At 36.7% G+C, this 20,755-nt stretch overlaps 1 protein-coding gene across 2 annotated transcripts in view; it reads left to right on the top strand.

Annotated features, from left to right (window-relative positions):
• Nucleotides 1-6,101: 6,101 nt before the first annotated feature.
• Stumps (DBB domain-containing protein stumps) overlaps nucleotides 6,102-20,755 on the top strand; it is a 45,688-nt gene continuing 31,034 nt past the window's right edge. The window contains exons 1-5 of one of the 2 annotated variants that reach the window (XM_072019349.1): nucleotides 6,102-7,683; nucleotides 7,740-7,958; nucleotides 16,417-16,467; nucleotides 19,554-20,010; nucleotides 20,513-20,713. In XM_072019349.1, the coding sequence (XP_071875450.1) occupies nucleotides 16,458-16,467; nucleotides 19,554-20,010; nucleotides 20,513-20,713 (668 nt within the window). In that variant the 5' untranslated portion in view covers nucleotides 6,102-7,683; nucleotides 7,740-7,958; nucleotides 16,417-16,457. Of the gene's footprint in view, nucleotides 7,959-16,416; nucleotides 16,468-19,553; nucleotides 20,011-20,512; nucleotides 20,714-20,755 lie in introns of both variants that reach the window. The other variant, XM_072019348.1, reaches the window with a different exon arrangement.

Consider the following 20,755-nt stretch of genomic DNA (forward strand, 5'->3'; position numbering starts at 1 on the left):
TGAAACTCTGCATTAAAAACTAGCATTAAAAGCGTTACTCGATTTATCTTTTTTTAACAAAATAAATTTTACTCTCTCAATGGAAAATAAATTTTCGCAATATTTATACAAAAATTGAAGATGCCAAAATGTATTATTGTATAAAATACACATAAAATGTATAAAACGCACATAATACGTAGAAGTATATGATAATATCCAAGCTATAATACTTGTTATACAATAATATTTAACAACCCTCTGCCTGGATTTCACTTCTTTAAATTATGTTTATAAAAATATAAATTTGCGTAAGTATCCACTGTCTTGTAATATTATTTGAAAATGTATAACTGAGGAAAAGTCAGAGACCTACCACCCACCACTCAAACATCGTGGCATACTTTCGCGTAAAGCGGGTTGCATGCTATTGAGAGACCCATCTATGCACCGGCATATTTTTCATTCTCGATTTTCCATTCAACATCCAACTCCCATGAACTCACCGGAATATTCACCCTTTGCAGATGCGCGGTTATACTTTTACCCTCGATCCCTCGGTCGAAAATTAATTTTCCCTGCTTTATAGTGGTCCACGCGGTAGAACGACTCTTATTTCGCTACTTGTTCATCGTTCGGCTGGCTTAATTGCGTGTCAGCGTTTCAAAAGGTGAATCTGTTATAGGGTTTTTGCCGCACGTGGTCTGCATTACACGGTCCATTTCCAATACCGTAGTATTCCATTCGATAACCTGATATACCGTAACGACGTGTAAGTGCAAATATTGTACACGCATGGTTATACACACGAAAGTGTGAGTAACGAAGAATATTTGTTGTTCGTTTAAAATTCTATATTAAAGAAAACTTAAGAAATATTTTATATTTAAATTTCGTTCAAATTTTTCAATCAATTTAATGTTGCATCAAATATTTTATACAATATGTGTAGGAATGAAAATGTCACACGTACAATTTTATCATCGCACGCACACTTTGAATGGGAGGCAAGAAAGATTTTATATACAGGTTTCGTTCGAATTTTTCTAGCAATCCTATGTTGTATTATATATTTTGTATAGAATGTATAAAAATGAAAGCGTCAAAGAATATTCACATATTTTACACACGCACGTTTCTTGGAATTTAGTGCAAATACACTGCTCAAAACAGTCGGAGGATCGCTGATATGAACAGTCAGTGGTAAATTTTGAAATAGAAGGAATTAAATACACGATAAAGGTTTGGAGCATGTAACAGGAAATATATATTGAGACTATAATTGAGATGGATAGAACGTTATGCTATTCGCACGAGTGTTGACTCCTGACTGTCGGAATTAGCTGCTCCCCCTCATACTAATTCCGATACCCTAAGCAAGTATGTATAATTTTATCGTCAATCGATGATTCGTTTCTCCACTGGTGGCGCTCAATCAGTGTCCCTAATTGCTTTAATTTAAGACTTAGGACATCGCAATATAGTCGCCCTATAGGCGACTGAAACTGGACGAGAAAGATGTCTTCTTTATAATGATACAATGTTTTAATTAATTCGATTACTACGTCAGAAATAGTACAAATTTATCTCGTTAATTAAATCGTTATCATGATTCTATTCTAAAAAACATTGTAGAAAATAAATAAAAAATACTCTAACATCGCAATTATCGAAATTTATCCGTTTTTATTTCATGAGCAGATACTGGATATTTACCTTTGCAAGCGTCAAATATTTTATCTTATAGCAATTGACCGTAGAATTGATTGAAAATTAACTAAATTAGCTTAAAAAGTAAAATCATTCATATAGAACAATAATACGTAAATGCAGCTTAAAAAGTGATAAAATGTGAAATATCCAGACAAAAGTCAGAATTGATACAGCTTCTGGCGTCCAAAGATGAATCAGTTCACAAAATTTAACTCCTCTTATGCAAAGAGCTTTCTTTCCAAAATATCAACCTGAACATTTAGAAATCACTTAGAAATCATCATTATTCTCTCCAAGAAAAAGAATTTCAACCAAGACAATAGAAGATCCTATCGTGTAGGATATCTCATCAGAGAAAATATTTACCTTTATCCAGTTTAATTCATTGGCAGTACAAAACGTATACGTTCGCAGAACCAAAGAAGGCGACGTACGTTCGCAGATAATCCTCTCCAGGCTCGTACATCATTAGAAATTCAAATTCCTTTGGTTGGATGATGGTGTGAGAGTGGAAGAAGCAGACGAAGAAGAGGAGAACACTAAAACGTGACTGAATGCGTGAGCTCATTATGCATTCGTCTTGCTTCCGTCGAAGACGCCGCTGATTATCGGTACCTTCGCTTACAGCTGTTAAGACCATTGTCTCAGGAAGAGGCTTTCAACGAGGAAAGCTCGAAAGAGCTTCCTTCGGCCTTCCTACGACCTCGACGGATGCTTTGTTTTTTCGTCTTCGTCCACTGAATTTCTCTCTGGTAACTTCCATTCTTTGATTTCTAGGAAAATTAGGGCGAACGCTAATAAGAAACGAATATTTCTGAATCGAAATGAAAGGCCAGAGAACGACGATGACAGGTTTTGTTTACGATGCTTGAATTCTGTTCCGTGGACCTTGTCGCGTGATACGATGCTTTGAAGATGGCACGTGGATGAAGAAAAGTTCAAGGAATTTGTTAGATCTGTTTTCTGTTCCCGTGCTTCAAAGCTGAATTGTAAAAGATAGGTAGAAAAGGAAGAAAAAAGGCATAGAGACGTAAAATCTACATAGTAATAAAAATAGAGTAAAAAAAATAGAAAATATGTATGAAATTTCCAAAATATTCTTTGGAATGGAAAATATGAAGTATCCAGTGTGCTCTTTGAAATAAAAAGTACAAGATCGAGGACATGAAACTCCCAAACCACACACTGAAATAAAAATTATTTTCCTAGAGCAAATTTTTCGAATAATTGAATAATATCTATCGTTAATTTTTCAACGATTTACAACAATAAACAAGCATTCGTATAACAATGTGATATATAACTAGTGATACAATAGCGCATAAGAAAATGAAAAGACGGGTTTAGGAGGCAGAAAGTGCCGGAACCCCGGTGACTAGTCAACGTGCGTAACACGTGTCAGCCAAATGCTTTTCTTCCTTCCATTCTGCTCTGGCAAATCGACGAGCTGAATGAAAAGCGGTCACATTTTTCAACGTTTGAACGTGTGGCACGAGACAGCACGAGCCACGGACAGACCAGATTGTTTCTTCGAATTTGAAAGGACGACTCTACAGCCGTTTCTCATTCACGTGTTTTACTTGCTGAAGAAGAACACGATGTTAGGCGAAAGAATACAAACGCCTAATAAATCATAAATCTTTAGATTATTTTATTTTTAATTTCTTCTTAGGACGATTATCTAATAACTTACTAGCATAACGATTTTCCTCTTACCTTGATAATTTCATTAATGTATGAATATAAAATTTTGGAAATTTTTATTTCGCGAGTTTCTATCATCAGTGTTTCTTTAAATAACGGGATTATTTTATTTCATTCTACTTATATTGTTTTTACTTTGTCAACAAATTAGTAGATTTTATTATGGAAAAAGTAATATCTTGTCGTAAAGTTTGACAACTTACTTTCAGAGATTTCGTATATTTGTAAGATAAGTTTATTGAAATAATCTATAGTAGGTATGTTCTACGATATGAGTTTCCAAGTGGCACGTAGCAAACCTAATCCGTAGTTCGACACCCCCACAGAGGTGTACGCCAAGCCATAAATAATTCAAGCAACAGTTACCACAGCAAACAATATAATTCTCCGTTAAAACTCGACCACTGTTCCCATTAGCAATTAAACACATCTGCCTATCCTTTTCTCGCTCGCTCTCTATGAGCCTTCTTTTCCTTTTCTTTCTTTTTTTTTTTTTTTGTTTTGTATATACAACATATTGCTTTAACTTTACTGTTGCCGATTAAATGCATTTCTGTTAAATTTGTATTTCCATTAAACGAAAAATTATCAATTCTTGTTACACGTATGAGCTTCAATTATAACAACTGATTCTCCCCCATTTGTATTAATAAATGGACTTCTATTGTCTATACAGAATTTATTCTAGAAGTTTGTGTTATTCTCCCACTAGCAATCATGCTGTATTTTCTACGTAACTGCGTTTTCTTTGCTTGTATGAAACGTAAGCAGAGATTATTTACAATAGAATTTTATTTATCTAAGAATCTCATTTATTGGAAATTTTAATTAGTGTGCAATTAAATGAACTTCTACCAATTAAATTGTGCGAACGAAAAATCATAGATAAGAGAAGAAACCAGCGAACGCCAGTTATACGAGCAATTTGCGCCCCATTTATATTCATTTAACATTTATTTCGAAATTTTATCTTATTTCTCGATAAAGTATCACGCTGTATCTTCCGCACAGACAATTTTTGTAGCGTTGCACGAAACGTAGGCAAAATTACTTATACTTGCGAAGCGGCACAGCAGCCCGGCGATGATCAAACACGATAAACGGTTCTGCGTCCGTGCAATCTTGTTGCGTCGTGTGTTATTAAGAATCTGGATTATTTCGACGGATCGTTTCGCCGATTACGCGCAACACCGTGATACGGAGGGGAATACCGTGTGTAAAGGGGTCACAGTGCTCTACACCGAAAGGAAACGTGGCCATCCGCGGCAGAGCGGTGCGGCACCGAAGGAGGAAACACACGCTCCGCTCTGTTTCCGTACGCACATGCGTGACAGACACGCTAGCGTGCACGCGCGCGGCACTAACCTTACCCCATCTGAAATTCTTTGTGGCCGCTAGTGTACGCGCGCACGCTCATCGCGTACCCTTCCTCGAGATCGACGAGAACATCTTGGAGAAGAAGAAAACGCGTCAATTGAATTTTCCAATAAATAGAACTCTTAAACAAATGGAATTCTTGTAATCGTAAGTACACAGAATCATGAAAGTATTCGAACACTTACGATATAAAAGTTCAAAGATAGTAACAGGGTTAAATTGTAGTAACAGGGATGGATGTATGTTGCTTAAGTTGTGCTTTGTTTGAGCGTGAAGAGAGCGATTTAGAGAGAAAGATAGATTTAGACGACCTTTTCTTGTGTTTTTGTATGTCTCACTCTGTTTTGTAGTTTTTGGCAAGAGTAGAAAGAAATATCTTTGTGCTTCGTTTTGTTCTATGAAGAATGAGGTTCTAAGACCTCCCTTTTTATTCTCTCTCTCTCTCTCTCTTTCTGTGTGTGTGTGTGTGTGTGTGTGTGTGTGTGTTTTGTAGTAACGAAAAAGTTCTTGACATTGCGTTTATCCAACGGGAAATTTACATTTCCACTGCCGAGGTTGAAATATTTTTAGAGTTTCTAAACGCTTGGATTGTGAAGTATCGAGGAAATGCCTCACATTGTGAGGATTCTATTGGTACAAAAACATAAATTGTGTTTCTAATAGCTGCGGACTATTGCTTACCAACAAAATTGTCAACCTCGACGATTAAAATTGAACTTTACGAACTACGGAAATCCGATTTTAACTAAAGTTACTCGCATTTCTATCACAGATACCTTCAACAAACGAAAATATAATTATCTACGAAAATACATCTCACCTAACGACAATGTGAATTATGAACGAACTATTTTCTTTTCAATCAACAAACTGATCAAAACTTCCTCAATTTCTCCCAAATACCCCCAAATCGTTCTTAGCCATCCATTCGCTCTGAAAATCCTTTCTCCGCTATCAAAGGATCTCGAAATTTTCCATGAAGCTTCCTCAACGTCATCCCGATCGTCCTCCAGCTTGAAACCGATTCACGCGGGCAATTATATTTAGTCGAGGCGCGTATACCTCACGCCTTTCGAGGAATATACCCTCAGTTTCCCTTTTACACTCTTCGTGCACACATGTACGTACACAGAGCGAAACATAAACGTGCGCTCGTCGATTTCGTTTCTTCGACCGTACTCCTTGTTTATCTCGAAATAACGCTGCTTTGGTCGCACATGGGCGTTTCTTCTAGCCACTGCCAGATGCGTGGGTGGTGGCAGTGAAGAGAAGAGAAGGAGAGCACAAATGACGGTCACATGGCATCGTCGCGGACTCCTCTTCTGCTCTGACTTGTCAGTATTCCGTGAAGTGTTGTACCGTGACTGCGTGCGGCCTTTTTTCGTCCGCAACCCCACGCACCACCAGTCCAGAATAATACCAGAAGCCTCGATTTTCCACCGTTTTCCATCGCTTGACCGCTCTATATTTCTTCTTTGCCTCGAGCATAGAGAAAGAAGTTTCACGTTTCGCACCCTATGCTCAAAGAAGAAGTATTACGAAAAGAAGAGACTTAAATTCAACAAATCGATTTTCGTAAATCAAAGAGGAATCAAATCACTGACGGTGATGCAGGGCTGACTCGTGCGAAGATACAGTTTCAAAGTATTTCTTCCAACATATTCCGTTCGAAGAAGAAGTTCGTTATTTGAAGAGGAGATTTTGTGCATGATCAAGTAGAAATTGATGAATTTGTAGATAAAATTGTAATTGGTTTATAATGGTAAAAGATCGTTAAGACTGGAGGTAGAGTTCTGAAGACACTTTAAGCAGTGTTCGTTTCAAGAAGCCATGTTGAAGGAAGAAGTTGCTTGTTTGAGGAAGAGACTCTTGAAATAGATGGTTCGAAGCGTGGAGATGTCAACACAAGAGAAACTTCAAACCCGGATAAAATTGGAATTTCCCTGATAATATTACTTGAACTTGAACGAAGATAAGATTCCGGAATATCTCAAGGAGCGTTTCTTCGGAGGTTTCTGGCCCGGGGAAGAAGAAGAGAGACTTCGAGTGACTGGGAACAAATTTTCGATGGTAACCGAACAGAATTTCCAACGAAAGATTCAATAGAGGTTAAACATTGATTCGGAGGTTTTTTATGGTTTGATTTCTTCGATTGTTTGGTCGCACTCGAGACGAAAGTTCGATGATCGTTTTAACGCCAATCAGGTCGAAAATCTCATTTTAAAATTCTACGGGCGACATCGAAGACGAGTATTCCGGTTTGATTTGGTGTAGGTATAGTTTGAATAGAAGTTTGGAAGACGATTCGTCTAAAGATAGAAGTTCGAAGGTCTACACGAGGAATTTGGGAGCCGTTTTGGGAAGTTAAACGAGAGAAGAATTAGAAAATAGACTAAAAGCCTTGAGAAACGATCGGTTACGAAAGGAGCCAAGATTTGTAAGAAGAGAAAAATATAAAATTCTACGTCAAACGTCCACAGTTATCACACATAAATACATAAATACATCCATGGTACAATACACAGAAAAGAATAATTTTGGAATTTAATTATGTATCGTTCCAGAAACGAATGAAAAATTACCGAAGATGGTAAGAAACGAGAAATGTAACGCAAGAATCGAAGAGGATGCAAAGTAGATGGAAAATATAAAATAAGAAACGTCGAGAGGAATATTCTAATTGATCTCGGCCACTTTTAGAGAAGTGTATCGAAGTGGAACGCGAACAAAAAGCCGGCAGAAGCATCGTTTAACGTTTTCTAAACGTGCGCCGCTGAAGTGTACTTTGATGCGCTGCTTCGAGAGCACAGAATAAAAAGGAAGTTATCGAAACGTTCGAAGGGTCTCGTTACGAACGAATAATGCTACCTTTCATGCACTGCTTTCGTCCATTTGCACACGCAAAAAATCGTATGGCTACGAGTGCCTTTTCTTCGAACAGTTAATTAATTACATCCACTTTTCAGATCCGGACTATTCGCTTCGAAATAAAATATTACAATCACTTGAAATTATTAAAATATTAACCGAATCTTAGAAAATATTCTTAAAAAGGAAAAGAAGGACTTTAAAAATATTTGTATTTGAAGAAACCATCGTCAAACGATAAAAGAAGAAAATAAGGCACAAAGAAGAATGGACTTTTTAAGAAGCAATTTCGATCACTTATTTAGGAAAAATTAAAGGTAAGATGATTATGATCGTTATACTTTTATCACAAATTTTCACATTTTGTCTTAATTGTTTATAAGACATTTCGACTCATCGATACGTTATTGACGTTACACGAAGGCTGGTTTATTTACGTAATTTTCCCTCGAAAACAGATTCTATCGAGTCTAATCACAGTTTCCCTCCATCGAGGAAGATTATTGTTCGCGTACGCGGAGCACGTGGACGATCAGCTGATCGAACGTCCTCGTGTCACTTTCCACGAAACCAAAACTTTCTTCCTTAAACATAGCTCGACTCTTCAGTCTACTTCTATTATAAAACAATATGAATCGTTTTCTCTACTATTCTCAAATAATATTTTAAAAAGTATAATCTCATAACATCCTTTTTAACGCGTTTATCTTCGTCGCAAAATAAAATCTATTTCTTTATTTACAATGTTCCCACGATCATATGCAGAAATTATATAGAATATTCGCAGAATCTTCTTTTCTTGAATTTATATGTATATCGACTCACTTATTGAAATATTTAAACGAACGCAAAGCGAAAAATAACTTATGGTCGAACGTGCTCCAGCAACGAATACTTTTAAGGCATCCACGTCGAGAAATCTGTACGAATATTCCATTAGGAATTAGGCAGGCGGCTCGCAGTGTATATTAATAGATCGAACCTGACAGCCGAACCTAACCAGACGCTCGAACGTTATACGCAAATTCGTTTCGTTGGTAACTACCAATCCGACCTCGATGTAAGTTGTATTTCTGTACCTTTATATAATTCTTTCTTTGTTTACCTTTCTCTTGTGTTTCGATTTTTTATGTTTCGAGTGGAAAGGAAATGGAAAATTATACTACCGGAGGTTTGAACGTTAGGGTTTCGAAAGAAATTACCACTTCGTTATGTAAATAAGTATCTTATTCGTAGTATTATCATCTTGTAATACTGAAACCGTAATTAATTATACTTAAAAATGAAAATTATAGTTATTATATTATTTCTAAGAAAATGAAGTGTACATATGCCATAAGTAATTCGTGAGACCAATGTTAGGCAAAGAATTTTATTCACTAGAGATTTAGTAATTCTAATTAGGATAGATAGATACAGTATCTAAAAAAAAATTAGTTACAAAAATAGTTTGTAATCTTTTTTTATCGTAGATGACGTTCGTCGGTATTTTAATTGGGCATCTGTTTTTAGACTATGAACTGTAAAATAGATTTGTATAATCGTCGTATGTCAATGTTTCATAAGATAATTGGAAAGATAGTACAAACGAATGAGAGAAAAGATCGTGCAAGGTGTATCGATCAGACCTCTTGCTCGAGACTTATCGATTTTCCTTATGTCTCTTATGTTAAAGATGATCGTTCTACAAAATTGATAACTACCTTTCAGTACTATTATAGAAGTACCTAGGTGCATTAAGCTCTCTAAACTAATTTTGCCATATTATTACTGAGTCATATTACTACTCAGTTTTAAAATTTTACAGTACAATTATTCTTTGTTACTTTCCCTCGCTAACACCATGCATCATTTCATTAAATTGCAACGTATTAATTACGTTGAATTTCTGGTCTCGTGTGATACTGCTAATAAATTCGGGTATCGTTCTAAGAGAAAGTACACGAGATCCAAAAAGAGAAAGCAAAACGTGCTTGCACCGAATTCGATCGTGAGACCTTGAACCATGAGAAACGACGTAGAGTGGATGATCCGAGGATGGAACGTGCATGTGCAGTGCGTGCGTTGGTCCAAGATGGGAGTCATAAACGCGGTGTATTGTGTAATCAGCAAACGACGTGCGTGAAAATGCGTGTCACGTACGAAACACTTGACTTTCAGTCCATCGCGGAAGTTGGAATAAGAATTTTTGTCGAACGAAGCAACGATTTTTCTAACATCGTTTAACTTCGTTTTTAAATATGATCATCGAAATACGATTGTTGGAAATTAGAATAAGGAAGTTTAAAAGAAGATCCTTAAAGTTTAAGGGAAGATAAAACACCAATCTAAACTTTAACAATTTCAGACATTCGGGTAATTTATATTTAAGAAATACATGCGTTTTCCTTCGTTAGAGAGAAATCTTTCAAATATAAAAGAGAATGAATATGGAAATATGGAATAGGAAAATGTAGCGCAAGACTATGAAGAGTTAGATACTACCAGGTGAAGGGGAAAAGCAAAGGAGGAGCGATAGAATAAATGATCAGGTGGTGGATTGGTTAAAGGACATAGAGAAAGGAGGAATAGAGTGCAAATGTGTTTCAAGCCAAAGTATAGTACTTTAGCAAAAGATTAAGATTAAATGCCACTTAGTGTGTAGATATGTATTGTATATGGATAGGTATAGGACAGGGAACGTGTGCAACGAATGCATGTGGCGAAATCTGAATCAGATATTTTAGGCTTGTGTAAAACCGAGCCCATTTCTTGGCTGCTAAAACCGAAAATAAAGATAATATATGTGTACAAAATAGGAGAATATTTAATACAAAATTTAAAACTTGAAGCACGATCTGAAAATTTATGAAATTCCAAATTTGTTAATCACGTTTACATACAATTTTTTATTTAGCGTAAGTCAATAAAAAGTACTGTCTAGAATAACTCGTGATCTATCGGTTTTGTCTATCTATCGTTTTAAATGAATTACACTGCATTTCAAGGAACCTATAGGATGGATGGAATTTTATTTTCAAGGCGATTCTGAGTGTTTTAAATGGTACCGTATATTTTTTGCACCATTAATCGATCCGTCTGGACGTTCTTTATAAAAAAAGTATTAACTTATTTATACCGAGAATCCGTTGGTTTTTGCAGATATTTTAACTTTAATTTAACAAATGTAACATACATTAAATTTGACCCATTAAGGTAAAAACATCTGCTAAACGAACGGTTTTCCGATATAAGTAGGTTAATACTCTTCTGTAAAGAATGTTTAGTTAGATCGACTAATGTTATAGAAAATATACGACATCGTTTAAAAAAAGCTGAAAATCATCCTCAGAAAATATAAAATATAATTCTCTCTCTCTCTCTGTATGTATTTACGAAGCACATATTGTTAATAATATATAACGAAAACAATTGAAATTAAATATAAGAATAATCGCTTTGTGAAATGGTCGTCCTTTCATTTTTTATTTTCTTTCTTCAAGGAACTAAAAGAACTTCTTCATAAAGAGTTTCCAATTCTATTTCCGATTCTGAATCATAAGATAGAAATTCGAGCTTAACCATGAAACTTCCATTCCAATTTCTTAATCTGTTTCCCAAAAGAGGACAGAGTAGTCGGGAAAAGCTGAAAATCTCGCGCAAACCGGACGAAACGCCAAACACGCTGCTATTTTTGCCTCAAGGTAAAAAAGAAGTTCGTCGATCGCTGCTGGGTCAAGCTGAACTGCACTTAATTTATTGTACGTAGCTGGTGCACCACAGTGCAGCACCTGCCGACGATGAAAAAAGCAGCGCGTCCAAGCAACGATGCACGTGCCTCCATAAGAGGGACGTACGCGCATTAACTTTTACGCGAGGTTGTTCCCTTACATGTGACGCGCCATTAATTAACAAGTACGTAAATTACGTTGATACGTAAATCTCAGAGCTGCGCGTGTTTTGCACGTTGCTCTTTCGAAAAAGAGCAACCGAATACCCTTTTTTTTTTTCGTTGTTGTAAATGTCTCAAGTCACGGGTTCGTAAATGTCAGGATACTAAGATTCAGGAAATTTAGTATATTAGATCTTAGGATTCCGGAATGCGTTTTAATCTTCATAACTCAGATTCTATGAACATTAGATCTTATAAATTCTACGTATCATATATCTTAGAATTCGTATATTCTAAGTTTGATAGATTCTAGGTTTCATCGACTCCTTCGTTAGTTCGCAGATCTTAGAAATCATGGTTTCTACGGGTTTCATACTAATTCACATATTCCAGGATTCATGCGTTTCTTAGTTCGTGACATTTAGGACTCCAGCATTCATCAATTTTTATATTTATGTACTTGACCAGAATTGCAGACTCTGGGATTCATGGATTATAGATCTTCGTTCATGGGTTTTATAATTTATAGATTTCGTGTATCGATTCATGAATCTTTATGATCGCGACCTCGTTTCTTTTTAGTAACATTTACCTCGTTCTTAAGATCCTCGCACATAGATCTTTAGACTTCTAATCTTCAAATCTTGAAATCTTCAAATTTTGGCATTTGTATTCTTCTTCAAGCTAAGAACTATTTTTTGGCATCGTCGTGTTTCTAACAAAAGCTAAACGAAGATTCACAAAGTCGTTTCACGGAATTCCGAACACGTTCGAAAATTCTTGGTGCGCTACGAATCGTTTGGCAGTCACTCGCCATGCGTTCGTGGTGCTCGTGGGAACTAATGACTGTAGTGAATTAATCATCGATATTCTCAAATAATTTTCAGAAGCGGTTTCTCGTTATTCTCTTAAATACGTTGCAGGAAAATTTCCAGTTTTATAAGAAAGAAAAAATATCGACTGAATTGTTTTTGGAGCACCCTATGTAACAGTAGAAATTACGGTAGAATACAAAGCGATACGGAGTATATACGATAAGGGACGTGAATTAAATGAAACAACTAGCTACACAGTTAGCGAGGACAATTCAAAGATAATGGCGGTAACTACGTGCATATATGGTGAAAAATAGCGGCAATCCAAACAACGTGACGACCTAACAAGCATAATAAAAACATTAAAGTTATTACCTACAAAAAGATTACAAAAAGAAGATCGAACGAAGGTGAAATTATTAAAGGGGGAAATTTGTCATTTAATATTCTCTGAAAAGAAATATTTTGTGAAGAGGTTTTAAACAAATTAATTTAACCGACAATATAGAAGAAGCACCGAGCTAATCGTCATCTTCACAAAAAAAGAGAAAAAGAATCAAACGTGTTTCTTCGTGCCTAAGAAAAAGAATTAATAAACAAAAAGTAGCAAACAATGCGAAAGCAGCTTTGTGACAACAGCAACGACGATAACAAGATCAGATCAAGTATAAAGACACGAAAGCCCATTCCCCCCTCAGATTGTGTTTCACCAACGAAACTCCAGTTCATCGTGTTTCCAACAAAACGTGAAAATGAGGTGAAAACGAGTAAACGAATCGTTCTGGCTCGCGGCATTGCAACGAATTCGAGGCAATTTATACAACGGAGTGACGATGATTCGTCCTATCAGCTGATCCATTTGGACAGCAGAATAAATCAGAGCTTGTACGAGCTTTCATGGGAACGATAACCCTAACGTCGTGTCTTTCCTTCTTCTTCTTCCTCTTTCTCTCTTCTCTGGCACGTTCTGCCGTTTCTTTTCTCTCTCTCTCTCTCTCTCTCTCTCTCTCTCTCTCTTTCTCTCTTTCTGCTTCTCTTTCTTCTTCCTTTTTATTGCTCGTCGACGGAAGCCGCACGAAAATAGTTCGCCGCGAGTCTGCCCGCTTCGAGAACGACGGAACAACCAACTCTCAGTCACGGTATTCCTCGAGCGAGTTCTGTGGAGACGAATTTCCATGGATCTGCCGGCGATTAGATGGGGAACATGGCGAACAACGTAAATTTTCGAGTAACCGAGGGATAGAATGTAATTGGAGCATAGAGAGTTATCGGTGGAGAAGTTCGGTAATTGCGGCGAATTTCGCAATGATGTAGGAGATTGGGACGTGGACGTTGCGTGAAACAGGCGGAGTCTGCGAGGGTGTGCTATCTGGGCTACGGAACGTGTTTTATGTGACACTTGGGCAAAGTCGAACGTAGATTAACTTTATATATCAAATTTATAGATTTAGATGTAATTGTGGACTATATATTGTTATAATGTATTACGTTGTAAAACGAACTATATACTATGCGCAGAATGTAAATACATTAAAAGTTGAAGGGAATTATAGGAAAATAAAGAGAAACCACTTGTCGACACTGTTGATAAAGTAATAACAAGAGTAATGTTAATGTAGAGTTACGTTTAATCTATATAGGTAAGACACATATATTTAATTTATACACTGATCCAAATGATTCTAGTCAAGTTTGTAGGCCAGGAGGGACGAATAAGAAGCACAAGCAGAAACACATGTAGTATATGAGTGGTGAAATATATAATGAATAAAATAAATAAAATAGCAAGCAGAAGTAATCGATATAATTCGTTACATACACGATCCCTTAAATTTCTTAAGCACTTTCTCAAAATGTTCAATTTCATAAAAATAAACAATTTTAAAAATTATAATTTCCATAAGCGTATATTTTTTACTTATAATTATTAGAATGCTTGCTATTGTAACGGCTAATTTTCTAGTAATTAGTAATGCTATTAATATTCTAACGAAATTAGTAATTATTCTTCGTTATAGCTAGCACTTAAGCGAACGAAGTTAATGGAAGTAGCAAGTAACGGGACTACGAATTAACTTCGATAAGTTAAACTTCGTTCGTCCAACTTCAAGCTGAGTCGCTTCTGAGGTAACTTTGAACGAAGTATTTCTACCGTGTTCCACGGTGAAGCCTACGGGGTTGGCGTGCGTGTATCGAGTTGCGACTACATATTAGGGCGTTCTACCTTACGTAATTAATGTTGGTTGGCTGCTTGACAGCTCATCAAACTGACAGGACGAGGAGGTAAATAAAAAATAATGCAACAATACTTTGTAGAATCAGAATTTTTCACGCTTTAAATACGAATAACAAGATGGAAAATATTATTCCCATATATACGCGCATACGTGAATACACGCAAGACAGACACAAATTTCTTGTTCAACGATCGATCGAAATATCGCTCTATGGATGCAAATGAAGTGGATGAAAGCGCTGTTGTGCAAGAATTTAATAGCAGCACGCTAGTGAAACTATCGTTGCATGTCTGTGAATAAAATTACACTTTGTAACACCTTCGGCTAACGTTATGAGGCCTGAGACAAGGAGAGCCACCGTCAGAAAATCACGGGAATTGTAATGAGCTCGGCCAGGATGGACTCCTGTACGAAAAAATAATAAAAAGAGAAAACAACATGAATTCGCGAAATGATTTACAATTCCGATAAACTCATAATTTGTTTCTCTCTTGTTCATATTTTACACTTTGCTCGTTTAAATTTGCAATCATTATAATTCAGACTTCGGTATGATTATCGGTAGAGCGAGAAACTTCAAGATTACACTTGCACTTTGCACTTTTAATATTCGTAGATTCTGCACGACCTTAATCCTTAAGGAGATGATACGATTAGGCTGGCTTGCTAAAGCTGCAGTGCAGAAATGTGCAGTAAATGTTAATTTCCAACCACGGTCATTGTATTTATTCTATACAAGTATAGTAAGTGGGTAATCCTAACATTGGATATATGCTATTTATAGTGATGTAAATGAAATCGTGTGGTATTCGCACAAATTAATGAGAGCGATAAAGTGCGCCGTTTAAACAAATACGCGTATTTCGAACGAAATTTAAAACCTGTTTAATTACAGGATAAAAGCCGTTCACAGTAAACCACCCTACATAATGATGTTAGTATGTCATGTCGATAAAACGAAGACGCAAAAAAACCTTAGAAAAAATAAAAGATGTAAGAAGCTATCCGAAAGAAACTTTTCATCTTGTTTCATAGGTGTTTTGATTCAGAGGTCGCATGTAGTTTCATTCATCGCTGAAAATACGCGGGAATATTATATTTAGCGCGATCGCGGGGAAGAGAGTGTCGGCGACAACTACGACAGGTTTATGGTGTATGAACGGGGTAGAACAGTGGGAAACTGAGATCAGGCCACGGGCCGTCCCATTCACGTTTTGTCCAAGCGACGTAACAGTGCACTGGCTGGCAATCTTCAAACTCGTTCCACTTTCCTCTGCTTTTCCTTTCTTCGACGCTGGAACGAACAACGATTAAGATATAAGATTTGTACGAAAGAAACCGGAATAGAAAGTACATGAAAATATTATTTGATATAAGCGGAGATACAAGTATAACGATATTCAAATTCTCAAAAATGCACCCTTATAAATCTACGTTTATTATAAAAGCTCTATGAAAACTTGCGGATTTTAAACAACGAATTATCTTGACTCCAGTGACTCTATTGTTAAATAGCGATAAAAATGTCAATTACAGACAATCTTTTCCCACGAATAATAATCTTCATACTTTGTAAGAATCAATGCATAAAAATTCCAAAAAGTAATAAATTCGTCATTTATAATAGTTCTATTAGGCTACATATATATAACCATTATGTTATTATTATATTATATTATATTATTAAGATATGTAAGACTATTCGAATAATTCTTTATTAGCGTTAAATAGCGATAAAATACAGTGATTCTTTCCACGTATAACAATTTTTGTATTTAACATTCTCTCTTACCTTTTTTAAATTTCTTTTCCACCTGAACGATCGAAATGCATCGTGTTGTTCTTGTTGCAGAAGACGCGAGCAGCGAAGGTTCCTGGTGGCAAGGGGTCAGCATGGCAGTCGGTAAGCATCGCCTGTTGTTGGACCAATCTGCGGTCACGTATATCTCGAGGACGTTTTCGCAGCCTAGTCACGCGTTTCACGCATAATCACGCGTATCGCGGGACGACTACCGTGTATTTCACCCTCACGATGCACTTTTCTTCTCTCCTTCTCTCCTTTCGCGTATCGTCAGTGACGTGAGCTAATGTTTTTGCCGACGAATCCTCGATCAGCCGCTTCAAATCGACTATGTATACCTGAAAGAGCCGGGAACGTTATTTCAGACAGCCGCCAAGAATTTCTAATTCGTTCTTATTTATAGCTTCATCGATCGTTTTACAGGTCTCCCCTATTGTTCTTCATTTGACAATTTGTTTTCTTCCCATTTTCTTAAATTTCTGGTCTTTTGGTTAGAAACTTAAATCTAGAAAATCAGAGATTGCTTTTAATCGTTCTGTTTGATGTTCTTTTCACGTCCAGTTTGAATCTTTTAACTCGGTCTAGTTTCGTCGGTGGAAGATCATTGAAGATTCCTTTTACTCAAGGATCTTTAGAAAGTTTGAAACCTTATAAGAATTATTGTATTATTCTGATAGTTTGAATTTATTCTCCTGCAATTTTCTTTTACATCCCTTTTGTATTCTTTGTATACTATGTATTCATTGAATTCTTTCGTTCGCCTGGTTTGCACGTTTAAGAAGCTGCACGTTGAAGTTGAGGGCTTTAATTATTTCACGTCGCTCGTACTGTACACGCTCAAAGCTTCTGTATTCGCGTACTCTTTTCTCGCGGAAACACAACAGAAATATTTTACAAAACAGTAGAGTATAATTATATTTCGCGTCGTTGATTCTTAATTTGGTACAAAGCTAACGATATTTTAAAAAATTTCATGTAACACGTGTAATGCATTTAAAAAAGATTTTTTACGAATGCTCGTGAGTTACACTTTCGCGAGTTATTCCATGCTTTTTCTCTTGTCTTTTAAGATTTTATTTATAAGCTATACGTAATAAATGGTAAACCTTTATTTTTTACCATAGACCAAACATTCAAGTGGGCAGAAATTCGAATAAAAAGACAAAGCTCTCAACGAACATAAGAAAGATCAGATATTTAGGATACTTCTTAAATTTTCGAACACGTTCGAAAAGTGCACGGAGAGAAGTAGAATTCTGGTGAAAGATTTCGATCAGTAAATTCGTAAGCGACGAACGTATTTGGAAACCGTTCTCCTTTCCCGTATTCGTTTTACGTAGCCCCTACTGATCATGCAAATTCCAAAAACCGTCTACAATTCTTTTATATCTCGTTCTTAATTATCTTTTCCTTCGCTACAAAACATTTCGTGAACTTATTAGTTAGTTAATTTATCGAAGGAAAGAAAACGTAAAGATAAAAACAAACGATTGAAAAAAGAAATAAAAATGCAAAAAAGAATCGAATTGCAAAATAAAAAAGGGAAGAACTAACAACGAAGCTGGAGAAACTCATTAATTATATTGAAGCTTGTATTTCATTTCATGAGATTTCAAACTTTTAACTGAGTTAATCGTAGCGAATTGAAGCTTCTTAAGATTGTACAATATTATTACCCCATTATCTTAGAAATCATTTCCACTGTGGTTTTGCGACGAGAAACGACGATTACAATAACGTGACCATTGTGCGTGCATATAACAAACAACAGGAGATAACTAATTTGAACTTTACCGTAAAACAAGCGTTTTCATTTTACTTTACAAGCCTTCAGTCGAAAAGATTGCAAGAATATAAAAGAAAATTACAACAGGATTATTCTATATGACGCGATCGAGGTTCCAGAAATGTAATTTTATGATTATTAAATATTAAAGGACCCCATACGTCAATCACAAGTTTTAAAAAAACGTAGTAATCTCATCCACCTAGACAGTCAACGTTTTGTAAATTAAAAAAAATATATTTCACAAGATCCTCCACCGACACAGTCGACGTTTAAATCAAGATCGAAAGATCGTCTGGAAAATATTTTCACAAACACGAAACTATCTCGTTTTCGCAGGAAGCTCGCCTCGTGAATCTTTCCCCTTTCGTTCCTCCTCCTCCTTCTTTTTTTCTTTCGCCACAGTACGAGGTCAATTCATCTTCGGAGAGTAATAACGCGCGGATCGTTCACAACGTTACGGCGGACTTCCGGTGCCGCGTACGGCTGTCTCGTTCTTCGCTTCTGGTTTACAGGGTGGGGGACAATAGCACGTCCGGTCCATCCCCCCACTTTCAAGTACCATTCGAATCGTTCATGGCGTCCTATAGGCATGGTGTATCTCTCTGGAACCGAACAGTCTCAGGTGGACCTCGTGTTCGTCTAGTCGTGAATACTTTTCCACTTTTTTACTCCAACGCGTGCTCTATCCTACCTGTCCCCGTAGAAAAATATTGTGAAAAATTCAAATCTGTGATAACGTGAATATTAACCGATATTAATGACATTTTACGTTATTGAAATTCTTGGTGGCCATTCAAAGTGTCGATAATTCTATTCAAGTATTGGGACATACGTCTATTTCATGGATAAATTGTTCTTTCGAATAAAAGTGTATTCAAATGAAACAATCGATGATCTACCCTTGTGGTCGATGAAAAGAGACATTCAACGAGTCGTCGTTCAACTTTGTGTTTAATAAAAACTGACCTAAAGAACCGGACCATTTATTAACAGAGAATTGTTACTCTCTAAATCAAACTAATATAACGCGTCGAGACTTTGAACCTTCTACCTTTCAATCTAAATCATTTAAATTATCTCAAGTGTGACGGGGCAACAACAAATCACTTATCCTCGTGATTGACAGAACGAACAAAACGTTGCTGACCTAAAATCACCTAGACCCTCGTCAACAGAGAAAATGTCATTCTCTAAATCGAACTAGCTTTAACCCACACAATCTTCAAACTTTAAACCCTTCCACCTTCCAATCTAATTCATCTTTGCTATCACAACTGTATTTGCAATATCAAATCGTGAAATGACGCCAAAAAGAGATTAAACTGAACAACAAGGCAGAAAGCGTCCTCGTACGAGTTTGCGGAGGAGGTTCTATGACCTTGGATCCGCATGTTCACAGACAATCCTTCGTATTTCTCGTTGTCGAGCGGGACGGCGACGTCGTCGGTATCGACGACGCCTGCGTCGACAACGAGCGTCGCCTTCTCGCCGCCCTCCAAGGGACCAACGGGGCTGACAGCCCTGTTCCGGCGACGTCCTTGCAAAATGGGCACCACTTCGTCGGCCAGCGTCCTCTCCACGTCCACCACGAGCACTCTGATACCGCAGGAAAATAACAAAGGCAGTACCTCAGGCGCCTCCACGCCCACAGAAGAGAAGATGCCAATGTTGCCCAGAAATGGAACTGGTCAGTGCGGAAACGGCGCTCATGGTGGTCCTGGTAATCAGAGAAGGAGTTTCAGAAATTTGTTCAGATCTGTTAGCGCCAATGCAGATCACGAAAGAACACAGCAGTTCCTGAAAGGTGATCCGAGACCTTCGGATGTTGCACCACCCTCGCCGTATCTACCTCATAGGTTGGTGACTTTCCTTCCTCTTTTTTTTTTTTTTTTTTTTTATGATATAACAGAAGTTTGAACTATGTGTGTTTTGGATTTCTTATTGGTTTGTGGTAGTTGGTTAATGAAGTGAGCAGTTGGCTGAAGTTTAAAGTCTTAGCAGTTTAATGAAGTAATGGACAACATAAAATGAACGAGTCGGAAGATAATTATTTTTACATTTCTGATATCACATATAAAAATATATACTCTCTCGACTTTTTATAGCGATAATTACGTTATATCTGTGTGATGAGATTGATAAGATTTAGGATATGAAAATAAATAGTATTATTTATTTGACAGCTTGCCTGAGTCTCTCTCGTGATACACTGTAAGAGGGTTAGAATTTCGAATTTATAGAAGTTTTGTGAATTTTAAATTGACTGGAATCTCTTATTCTTGTTGAAGACAAGAAATAAAATAAAATTTTTCCAGGGGTAAGAATACAAAATACTACTTAACGTATCGTTCTCCACAGGTCACACTCTCATTCTGAGAACGACAGAAGACGTCCAGGCCGAAGCAGAGCTGTGTTGAAGTCCGCTAGCGAGCTGCTGTCTAATGATATGGTATACTGTGGATTGGCCAGAGATAATCACAACCATGACGATGACGACGACGATGACGATGACGATGATCAAGACTCGAACGAAGTCTTCGTTGGTGTCGATGACGCTAGGTCAGTAATAAAATCAAGTGAGAATGATATAAATATAATAGA

The sequence above is a fragment of the Bombus fervidus genome, chromosome 16 (genome assembly GCF_041682495.2).
Source record: "Bombus fervidus isolate BK054 chromosome 16, iyBomFerv1, whole genome shotgun sequence".
Lineage (NCBI taxonomy): Eukaryota > Metazoa > Arthropoda > Insecta > Hymenoptera > Apidae > Bombus > Bombus fervidus.